Source organism: Lethenteron reissneri, unplaced genomic scaffold, assembly GCF_015708825.2.
Source record: "Lethenteron reissneri isolate LAM-NWPU_2019-01 unplaced genomic scaffold, ASM1570882v1 scaffold_1423, whole genome shotgun sequence".
In the NCBI taxonomy this organism is placed as follows: domain Eukaryota; kingdom Metazoa; phylum Chordata; class Hyperoartia; order Petromyzontiformes; family Petromyzontidae; genus Lethenteron; species Lethenteron reissneri.
In genome coordinates this window covers 13,954-25,880 of record NW_026891139.1, presented here as the reverse complement: position 1 = coordinate 25,880, position 11,927 = coordinate 13,954, and the positions used below count along the sequence as shown (strand labels likewise).

Below are 11,927 nucleotides of genomic sequence, written 5' to 3'. Positions count from 1 at the left end.
TTCACTATAAATCCTGTATATGTGTGGCATCGGTTTTATTTTTTTTTATTCATTTCTGTTTTTCTTGAGTAAGAGTTTCATTTTTATAGTGTGTTGACACACTATCAAGAATAATTTTCTGTGTTTAGGAAAAATATATGATTGTGTTAGTGAATTTTTTTTTTCCTACAAAGTGGAAAATTTTGAAAAAAAATTTTCACGAAAATAAATTGTCTCGCACAACGAGTCTGTGTGCAAAATGTCAGCTCGATTGGATCACGGGAAGTGGGTTAAAAAACGACCGAAAGATTTGCACGGTCGTAAGCGCGCAAGCAAGTGAACTTAATATAAAGGATTTAAAAATGGATATGTATTTCCCCCTTTCGTCCCCTCTGCTTTATCAGTGTTGATTCCTGTCACCAAAGTACACGGATTTCACACTCTCTTCGATCGGCACAGTACCACCCTTCGCTTCTCATCGTCAGATTCATAAACTTGACGTCTACAAAATGAACAGCTTTTTCTCAGCAACCCCAGGTGGGACTCGAACCCACAATCCCTAGCTTAGGAGGCCAGTGCCTTATCCATTAGGCCACTGGGGCTACATGTAGCATGATGAAAACCTGGCTTATGTACAGACTTCGTAAATAAACTCACAATAAAAAAATATATGTTTTTCCCCTTTCATCCCCTCTGTTTAATTCATGTTGATAATTGTTTTTTTTCCTAAAAAGGTGGGAAATTTTGGAAAAACTTTCTTCACGAAAATTAATTGTCACGCACAACGAGTCTGTGTGCAAAATGTCAGCTCGATTGGATCACGGGAAGTGGGTTAAAAAACGACCGAAAGATTTGCACGGTCGTAAGCAAGTGAACTTAATATAAAGGATTTAAAAAAAAGTTAAATTGCAGTCACAGTTGACGTTCTTAAATGCTCTCAACAGTAACCCAAAGTTTACTCGGATGACATGCTGGGTGAAAGGTTTTGATTGTGGCCTTGTTAAATAATTGCGCTTTGTGTTTTTTTCAGGCCCAATAATTGCTTCCAGGTTGATCGTTCGCCAAAACCTTCCATGCTGCGCACATTCTTGCTGCGTTGCGAGCTGTAGGAAGTCAATGAAAAGAAGAGGGAGGGAGAGAGAGAGAAAAACCCGTATAATTAGAGTCGGGCAGACATGTGCGGGACACTTGCAAATGCATCAGTTGTATGACAGGCGATACATTTGAAACTAAATATTAAGTTACCGTTCTTCGCGGCATTCGTTATTTAAACACGTACCTGACAAAGACTTACCCATTGGGCCGTGTGTTTATTGGCGTGTGTATCAATACAATTGCAAAGGGGAGTGGTGGGGACATGATGGCTCGTGCATTTGAGCTCACGAGCCTCGTTTTATAGGATCCCGTTCTTTGGCCACAGGGCCCAACGCAACTGAACCTGCCCTAGGTTGACTCGGGGAAAAAATTAGTACTCGGTACGGTGAGGACAACACGAGTCCTCGGGTGAATAACAAAACAAAACCAGTGCACTTTGTTGCTGGCCACATAACAAGGCTTCATTGATCTTGCAAACAGCACTTGCCCTGATAGTCTACAAGGTAATTTGTATATTGATATATTTAAAGGAAATATGTTTCAGGCAAAAAACGTACATTTGTGAGTATATAAGTGAACAGTAATTGCCACGTGTTATATTTGTGCCTGGAAAATAATTGCACCCAGAAAGAATTACATAGCGTTACACATCATTAATAAGCACATACATTAAAACAAACTATCTAGTTGACATGCCAATCAATTGTTAACTGCACACACAAGTTCGACCTATAATGGGCTCTTAACATTTACGTTTTATTAACGCGAGGTACTCTTCTTAAACATTTCCACATGAAACCTGTTCGATGGCCCACTCTCACAGAGTACCTTTGAAGAGATATGGCAACGTTCCACAATCCAAGTGCATACTTGTTTTTTTGCCCATGTGTATGGCCATGTGCCGTTAGCGATCACCTATTACACCCGACACCCAATCAGAGGAAAGTTAGTCAAATTGCACATGTATTGCTCTCTGATCTAAGCCACCCAATATGATTTCTGCCCATGGGAAATCGGTATTCGAAATAGGCTTAGGTTTCCTTTAGGTGAATTCAGCCAAAATAATGATTATCTACGGCAGTATATCAGTATAAGTGATGAGAGACAAAGGCAGTGGCGGCGTGGTGTGATGCTGGCTACACGAGCTTCGTGTAGCTGTGCCGACCTTAACAGGGCGCTCACAACGCACTGTGAACACTTGGCTTGACAAATGGCTAAACAAGGTTCTGTGTGCGTCGGTTTGTCTGCGTGTATGCTGGGAGCTGTGCTGCAGATGCCCGAGCACTGTGCAGCGCTACAATCCCACCAAAAATTGTTCAATTCCCCACCATACACATCTGTCCCGGGTCACAGCTAGGTTTACTCGGCCAAAAGTGAGTATCTGGTACAGGACGTATTATATCAACAAAGGTAAATAGGCAACCGACAATGTGGTGTGGGCCGAACCGCTCTCTCGTGTGCAAAGCTGGCCGTGGCGAGTTCTTGCTCATGATAAAGTCTCCAAGTCTCCAAGGTTCAAGGGCAGGGGGGGGGGGAATCATTGATTTCTGTGTGTGCATCACTGTGCGTGTGTTTCCTATATCTCCCTTTGGGTGCTCCCCTCTATGAGCGCGGCAAGTATGTGCAGGTGTGCCATGTGTATGGCCCGTCATGCGCGGGTGAGCGAGCTTTCCCAGGCATGTACATACCACCCCCCCCCCCCCCCATGTGTTGAAGTGCACACGCGCACGTGTACGAGTGCGCCCAAGCAAAATGTGTGTGTCCACCAGCGCACGTGCGTTGCGTTCACCTGCACGGGGAGCACGTGGCTTGCTTCTAAAACACGTGCTGGTGTTTATACACCGCAGCAGGTATTTATGTAGGGCTGAGTTAACCTAAGGGAAGCCCAGGACATCATCAAAAGTCACTCGCCGTTGATGTTTACCATGGCTGCAAATCAAATCCAGGACACTAATGTCGTAGCGCAATTGCGCTGACACACACGTCCATGCACACGGGATGTGTTTTAAACGTGCGTTCATTTTCTTTTTCGTTGATTCTGACGTGAATTTGCAATCATCACTGATTCTTTCTCATGGGTAATCAATAATGGAACATTTCTTTGAGAAAGCAACGTTAACCAGTATTATCATCATGTTTAAATAATAAGTCAGAAATTCAAGCCCTTGAACAATCTACCGCTGAATGACGGCCTCTCCTCGCCTTGTTGGTTTTGAGGGTCGCCTGACCATATTTAACGGTGCTGGGTTGGCAAAGGTTAAGACGAAGCCAAAAAGGATTTCAGATATTAAAGAGCACTGATGTTCTCTCTGGTTAGAAATTTTACTTTTGGGTCTGAATTGATAGCTTAGTGCACTAACCACGGCACCACTGATCCTCCCAACGTATTCATATTCATATGTAACTACCACATCATCATCAGTTATGGTATATACACTGCTGGATGAAGATCTCCCTATGCCACGTCAATCCTGTCTTGTTTATTTTAACTCGTATTGCGTGGCCTTCAGTTATCAGATCAACCAATAACAGCAAAACAAATTCCATTAGGAATTTGAAGATTAATTCCTACAAACAAGCAAACTCTCTATAGATGCCCAATGACGTTTGAGAGAAAGAGCCACTCGTTGAGGAGACACAACACATTTTCGATTCCGGTTTCCGGAATTGAGGATGCATTTATATTGTCCTCGATGTGTGAGAGTTTTGTGGTGGAATTCCGAGACAAATTCCCAATAGAATTCCAACAGACGTTAGAAATGGGATTGAGGAGGTGTAAAAGAGCCGGGGTAATCTGGTGAAAGCTGTGAGCTTAATGCCTCTGTCGAGAATTACATTTCCATCTGCTTACCAGTGTCAGGAACTGTAATGTCCAGAGGCATACCAGTGATCGTACCAGCTGTAAAACGCTTCTTGACCACAATTACAACGTTCAGTGGATTCGCAACCCACCGCTAACTGTTGCAATCACAGCTCGATATCGACAATTCCCAAAAACAACGGCATCGTGAGGTCATTTTCTCCGTGTATGCGAGTGTGTTTAGTAGCACGCTGGTGCTTTTTGTCTTGTGAAAATGACTTAATAGGAGTGCTAATTTGAGTGCTGCAACATTTCACTTTGCACTTGTGATTTGGGGAATTGGCAATCGTCACCTAACCCTCACGAATTCCCATTGCAGCCAGTGCTGTGGCCCATCGTGGGATAAATGGCACTCGTGTGCTTATGCAGCAATGGATGGTTTTTTTCGAAAGAAAATTATGGTTTATTTGTATAAAAAACAGTCAGATCTATTGGTAAAAATGTTTTTATATTTGCTATGAGGAAGGTTAATCGCAATTGTTAGAAATATCACTTATTGTACGTTATGCTGTGTCCTTTGCGCAGTGTGACGGAGGAATGTGTTGTAGTTTGCATTATTTGTTGTCGTGCACCACTGCCAATGCAGATGTAGAAAAGCGTTGGGGGAATTAAACGAAAAGGAAAGTGAGATACAAAAAAGACTCTCAACTTGACGGATATACCGCATTAGCAATGATACATTTAAATAATGGGAAATATTTTACATGATCGTGAACAATACATGTAAGTGTCATGTATAAAAACTTTGCATTTTAATCATTTCTACGTTAATTTATCTGGGAAAACATACCGACCTGACTGAGAAGATTATCGAGTTGTGCCTAAGTGCATCCAATGGTTGATTTATGTACAGACGTTGGTAGAAGAAATAGAGAATGTCTTTGTCTCAGGGCTCTACGGGGTAATTCCCTGGTGTCTGTCAGTTGCCAGTCACAATATGCCTGTCCTTTAAACACGGAGGCCACGTGTAATGCAAATGCTGCTTGAGTGAGCTCACTCGTGATGACCAAGGTTAAAAATAAAAACAAGTTTTGGCTCGTTCATTAATGTACTTAAATAATGCCGTGTAGCCCGGGAGAGAGCATGTATATAACGTCTAGCAAAAAATTCAAACACTTTTGGCCCTGACAGTGTATTGGCTTGAGCCATCAAACTGCACGTGCACAAATAGAACAGATTGTTTGTTCATAGTGCATCGGCAGTGGCGCCCAAAGCACAAATAGCAAACAACGCAACACATTTGTCAATAACACTGTAGCCGTCAACATTTAAAGTCAAGTGTATAGGCGATATATACAACCCAAAGCATGTCGTATGAAGTGATGTCTCCAACTCTTATGCACTCCACCTCTCTGGTCCGCTGTGTGTGCTGTGAAGGAGGGAAAATGCCCCAAACATCGCCCATCATAGCCCTTTTTCTTTTTCAGGCTATGGTGTTGTTGACGAATGCGTGTTTTTGTTGTTATTACGTGTGCGAATATGCTCAGCTTTTAAAACAAACGTAGGGAGAGCGTGGCGGTTACCTGCCATGGCACCGGTGTAGCTTAGCGTGGCTCATGCACGGTGAAACAGCGGTGCAGGAAAAGCTCGCAGCTTCCTCTTCAAGCGTTTTTTTTTGTTGCTTTAAAAATATGCCTCCATGGAACACTGATGCCCTGTTCGTAATGCCCCAAAAATGTGGCAGCCTTCATAAAGCTCTATATTAATTAAAACAATGCGTTGCATTGATCATTTTTTGGACTCGTACACATTGCCAGCAGGCACATTGTGTGCTTGCCAAGAAATATTCCTTTTAGACATCTCCGCTGCGGGTGAAATCTTGGCGGGACTATCTCTCTCATGATCCAGCATCACAACAAGATATCTGCCCATTGTGTTGGCTGAATATGGTCTAAATTCTGGATCTAAGTGATGGCGCCAAAGGTGGTGGCGATTATTATGTTCATGGTAGTGATGGTGATAATATAATACAGAAATGACATTATTGATCATCATCTTCATCTGTCGTCACGATGGTTACGACCATCTGGCGGAGGGTAGAAAGCTCTGGTTAGGCCTGGTACCATTGTTGCTTTGGCCACGATGGCATATTTTGATCTTGATCTTGACCAGCATCAGCACCATGAGAGTGTTTGCTGTCAAAGTTATCTGTTATCCAGCCAGATGCCACTGCGGCAGAGTGCTTGCCTCAGGGGAGCGGGGCTGGGTCCTTAACTCCGTCCATCATCCATCGAGGGTCGATACACTCCATACCAATTTGAGAGACTCCACTAGTAGCTGCCATGTATAGAAACCGGGCCCGTAGCATATTATCGTAGAATATCCACTGCTGGATGGCAATAATGGCCTCGAAGAGAAATGAACACTGCCTCACCCTTCCGCAGTGCAGCGAGAGAGCCGGACTCAACTCCAGTCGCTTATGGCCCCGTGCATTGTACCTTTGCGCCATTACCGATGACTCTGTGCGTGTGTGTCTCTTGTAGCCAGAGCCGGCGGCGGCGGCGTTAGCGCTGCCACGAGACATTCGATCACCCCCCCCCCCCCCGGTGCACGAGCATTGCGGCCACGTTAGGAAGCAGCCACCATGTGGTTTGCGTTTTTCTTTTTGGCCAGGGGACGGTTCTTTGCTAAACAAACGCTGGCCTGTGAAGCCTAATGAGACGAGGCCAGAGCTGTTGCTGATGAGGCAGGAGGGGGGGAAGAATAAAAGCAAAGGGGTTTGTTTTTTTCAACAATAAAAAGAACAGATCGGTGCATTTGCGTTTTACGAAAGAAAAGAAAATGCGTTTATGGTTGTGATTTAGGACGGACGATGAGATTAGTTTGTTGGTGATTGGTGTGTGAATGGGCATGCTTTTTGTGTCTGGTGTTTGCCTGTGTGTGGAGAGGTGATAAGCGCATGTTGCCGCTGTCCTGGAGACCAAGGTTTGTGTGATGTTTCACAGGCGTGTAACGATGCATGGATTCGATTTAAATTGATTCTCACAATCATGATACAATGATCAAATTGCGTGTGAGAGATTTGATTCTTTTAAATTCGTATATGTTGTATTTAATTGGCTCATCGTAAACTCTGCAACCACTAGAAGTGATACATTTACCGAAATAACAACACTGTTTTACAGAAACCGTGACCCCCAAATTGTGAACATTTCATAGAATTTCCAGGAAGGGGATCATTGAATGCCCGATAGTAAATGCAATACCGTACATTACAATCTCAGTGACTCGGGTCTGATTCTATTGCTGGTCAGAAACTGACTTTTGCCTCCACTATGTTGACTTCGACTAAAATGAGGTCCATCCCCGATGAGAAGACAACACGACGGACACCGCACTCGCCCACCTCTCGTCTCGCAGATCATGACGTTGCTGAACGCGCTCTCTCCCGCCGTGCTAAACCACTGGATCTTGATGTCGTACGACGTCTCCGGCTGAAGTCCGCTCAGCACGTGCCAGTCTCTGCTCCCTGGGGTGACACGGCGAACGGCAGCTGTTACGGCCGAGCCGCATCGTGGATCAATTCGACCAACGCGTGACCGCGTGACTCACGCGGCACGCCACGTGTTTATCAGCTGCAGGATGCAATCAGCTACGGCGTGACATATCTTCACGCTCCTGTAACGTGATTGTACTATGAGCATCTCGATGGCGAGATGTTAGCTACCTCACCTGGTGTAGAGGAGGTCGTGAGTTCGATCCCGACCCTGACGCCGACATATTTGTAGTTTGCATGTTCTCCCCATGGTTGCGTGGATCATTCTCCAGGTCCTCGGGTTTTTCCCCTCGACATTTGGAAACATGCATTTAGAGTATTTGGCTGCTGTAAATGCCCACATGATAAACCACTTCGTTGAGCCATCATTTGAGGTCAGGTCGCTGGCCACTTCATTGAGCTATGTAGCTCAATGGGCCTTACCTGATAAAATGTTAAGTTTGGTTTAGTCTTTGTTTCGGAATGAAAGTTACAGGGGACTTGTTCTCTTGAACAGCAAATTATGTTCGTGCAGTATTCTCTACGTCTTCCGTAGACGTGTTTCGTTTGCTCTGATTTGCACGTGCTTCGTTGCTGTACTTTATATTGCAAATGGGTCTATGCTTGGTCTCTTGAGCTCTAACCTGGTTAAACAAATTAATCTGAATTCTAGTGCAAGCTAGACAAAGACATAAAGACAAAGATCCCCAAAATGGCCTTAACAGATTGTAGGGGCAAGTGCTGCTAGCGAGTAGCACCTATGAAGGCCGGCACGGCACATGAGCGGGTGGGTGGCCAGCACCACTCCCAACCGCCTTTTTCTCCCTAGTGGCGATGTTTACACACCGCACCAGGTACTCATTTGAGGCTGAGTTGACCTAGGGGAGGCCCAGGACCGGTTCAGATAGTTGTCACTGGTGTTGGCCGTGAGCAGAAATTGAACCCGTATTGCTGGGTTCATCGTGCAGCGCGCTAACCGCTGCACCACCGCTCCCCACAGTGCAAGCTCGGACAACATACACAAACAGAAATCTGAAAGACATTACATTCATTTTTCAAATGACTGTGGTAAGTACCCACAATGCACACGTCATACAACTCAGACCGTTATACTAATGCATGTGCTCTCTTTACAACGCTTTCTATAAATTATGAGAAAACCCATGCCAACAAAAGGGGACGGCCACATTTCACATTCGAGTTGGCGATCTAAACAACTGTACGGCCCCACCACGTTAAGCTCTCCTGAGCTGGCAGCCTCGACAAGGCTGACAGCGGCGGTCACATGACACGCGTGCACGGCACGACGGGGAAGCCGCACCTTCTGACTGCTTACGAGCGGCGCGCATTTGTGCGCTGTTTTTTTACTGCGAATTTGCGTCGGACCTGAGGCCACTAAACCGAGGAAGGCTGCGTCTGTAGCTGGAACGGCGTTCACCTGCGTACAACTTGCACAGCGCGAGGGCCGCTCACACGTGACGTCCCTCAAACTCTAAACATCCCGCAGAGCTCTAAGCCGATGTGACGGCGGTGGCTCGTGCCGGGTGCCGCCGAGGCGCTCACCGTGCAGGATCTTCTTGTGGTAGTCTTCTTCGTTGTCGCAGTCGGTGGGGCGGTAGTAGACGGTCACCTTCTGCACGGGCTGCGCCGGAGCTGCGGCAGACGGAAACTGCGCACGACGAGCGCGCGGGGTGGGGGGGGGGTCACGACCATCAGCGTGATCATCCTCGTCGTCGTCGGCATTGTGACGTGTCAGCGCCATAATCACCACCATTACTACCACTTTTTCAATCATCCTCGCACCACTCTCATCATCATGAATCGCACCTCCGATTATCACGGTTGGCTACGTACGGTGCGAAAGAAGTTCAACATACACACACACAACATTCTACTTGAGAATTATTGCTCCGTCTCCCGGCACGACAGTGAGAAACAAATCGAGCAAGTTTCTAAAATTCCCCCAACCTGCTTCTGTCCTCCCAGCAGTTTAAACAGGGAACCCCACAGTTAGACGATCAGCAAGTACCAAGTGGTGGGGGTAAAGTGTGCGTACTCCAACACTCTTCCGAGACATCGGGTCGGCGTGAAAGAGGAGACCAAACACAGCGGAGGCGAGAGCAAGTGACTGCGCAGCCGCACACCTTTGACTTGACTCCACGCTGCTCTGATGAGCTTGGGGCATTTCTGGTGAACCAGCACATCTTGGTTGGATTTAAACATTCCTATGGTGGGTGCCAGTCATTGCACATGACAACTGGCATCCCACGAATGAGGCACTCATTTCACCGTCTTTCCCAGACAGGGATGTGAACCTGCCGCAAACCACTGACACGAGACGGTTGTTACGACCAAGTACTACCGCGCTCTCCGGCATCATCGTCGTCATCGATCGTTGAAATAGTTACGTACGGTCCAGGTGATGCGAATGGACGTGTCGCTCACGGCCTTCGTGGCGGAGATGTGGGGGGCGGCGAGCATTCGCTGGGAGGCGGACGCCCCCCCGGGGGAGCCCGAGAGATAGAACGGCGTGGAGGGGACGCTCCAGGGGCTCTCGCCGTGCGCGTTCAGCGCCGCCACGCGGAAGCAGTACGCCCAGCCTGGGAGCGTCAAGGAAGCGAGCACGAATCGGCGACGGTCACAAGCTGCGCGACAATTTATGTCGAGGTTTTTTTGTTTGTTTTGCTCGTTGTCTATAGGAGGTAAAGTGGGAAAAAAATGTTTTGCAAAGATTGCGGACCCTGAAATGTGCCGAATCGCGCCAACGCTGGTGGAAGGGCCTTCGCCAGAGCGAACTACAACGGAGAGTTTTTGGGGCCTACTCCGCCACGTCGACTAGACTCGTGTTGAAAGGAGATGGGCATAAGCCACACTACTTTATTCCGCCACACGCGACCCGCCGATCGACCGACTGTGGTGTAGCCATTTATACTGCGGGGCGGGCAGAGGTGAGGGTGGGGGGAGGGTGGGGGGCATTAAGAAATGCGAGGATGAACCGGTCACCTCTGGATTGCAGGCCAGTGTGCCAACCATTACAACGTGGCAGCGCCATCATCCCCACATGCACGAATAGCTCGTAAACAATCAGCTGTCTGACAATTGGTGCCAGATCAGGACGGAAGGACGGTGGGAGGTGGAGGCAATTGCCACCCCCTTGACAGCCAAACAATTGGTATTTGATCAATATTCATAAATCAGAGCGAACTCCGGTCATCCTTGCAATGGCTTTTGGCAAGCCATCGAACAAAGACGGTCATCGCATTTTAGGTGCACTTCAGCGGTCCTCTGGAATGCTCTTCATTCCGATATTAGGATGCCACTGGAGCTATGCACTTCTAGATCTAGATTGAAAACGTTTTTTTTTAGAACTGCTTTTTGTGTTTAGTTTGCCGTCCTTCCCCCGCACCTCCGATTAGCACAGTTGTCTGCACACGGTGCGAAAGTAGCTCAACATGAACACATACAATATTTTAATAAAATACATATATTTATGTTTTAACATAGCCGGCCCCACCGCGCCCCACGATCCGCGTCCGATGACGACGGTCGACTGCCTCACCGGCAGCGAGGCCGTCGATCTGCACTGCGAGCTTGGCGGGCGGGATGCCGGACGCGGCCTCCTTCCACTTGCCGGCGCCACGGCCCACGCGCCGGCACTCGACGCGGAACGCGCTGACGGGGGAGCCGCCCGTGCCGCGCGGCATCCACGACACGAAGACCGCACCGCTGGCGCCGGAGCGCACGCTCACCGCCCACGGGGCCTCGGGGACTGCGGGGACAGGGGGGGAGGATGAGGAGTAGGAGCATGAGGATGTGGAGGATGAGGATCAGAAGGTTGAGGAAGATGAGGATGATGATGAACATGAGAATTAAGAGGAGGAATGTATGAGGAGGAAAATCAAGAAATGGAAGAGATGGCGTTACGAGTAAAAGTGGCGCAGAGAAGAGGAGGACAAGGAGAAAGAGTAGGTTGGTTGTTTTCAAGCAATCCTCTAACGTAGGTAAGCCAATCACTGCTCATGTGTTCTCTGTCTGGCCGTTTAAAGCTGTGACACGGATCTCAGAGATGCGTTAAGGGTTAAAGCGTTTACGAATCAATCAGGGGGCGGCTGGCGGGCCCAGTAAAAAAGACGTGTGCCGTTTTTATAGACCCGGGCAACATTAACAGCTCGACTTGCGAGCTGCGGGTGATGTTCGACGCGACGTCCCAACGCACTCTCCAGTAGAGAGACACAGAGAGAGAGCGCGACACGAGCCAGGCCAGAGGAGAGATACTTCCGCTCTGGGAGAATCGGCACCGTCGGGACATTGCTTCACGATCCTCGCATTTCCACGGCAGGGTCATGTTGTTTTTATTTTAATATAAATGCCAAATCGTTCGCGGCGCGTAAAATAAAGGCCAAGAGTGTGGAAAAATTAGCAGTCAGCAGATCTGATAAACTTTTATTTGCAGCTGAGCGAGACTTGCTGTGACCCCAACAGCTTTTATTAGCATCCTCTTTGTAAAGGGGGACTCGG

The 11,927-nt window shown here is 47.5% G+C and overlaps 1 protein-coding gene and 1 non-coding gene across 2 annotated transcripts; both read right to left on the bottom strand.

Annotated features, from left to right (window-relative positions):
- Positions 1–508: 508 nt before the first annotated feature.
- TRNAR-CCU (transfer RNA arginine (anticodon CCU)) lies at positions 509–581 on the bottom strand. Its single transcript has one exon. It is a non-coding gene; the product is annotated as a tRNA-Arg (tRNA).
- An 8,238-nt stretch (positions 582–8,819) lies between these two features.
- LOC133362281 (brother of CDO-like) lies at positions 8,820–11,181 on the bottom strand. The gene is made up of 3 exons (XM_061581209.1): positions 10,969–11,181; positions 9,822–10,009; positions 8,820–9,078 (listed from the first exon to the last, which is right to left on the bottom strand). The coding sequence occupies exons 1-3, from the start codon at positions 11,111–11,113 to the stop codon at positions 8,902–8,904; spliced, it is 510 nt and encodes a 169-aa protein (XP_061437193.1). The 5' UTR covers positions 11,114–11,181; the 3' UTR covers positions 8,820–8,901.
- Positions 11,182–11,927: the final 746 nt, after the last annotated feature.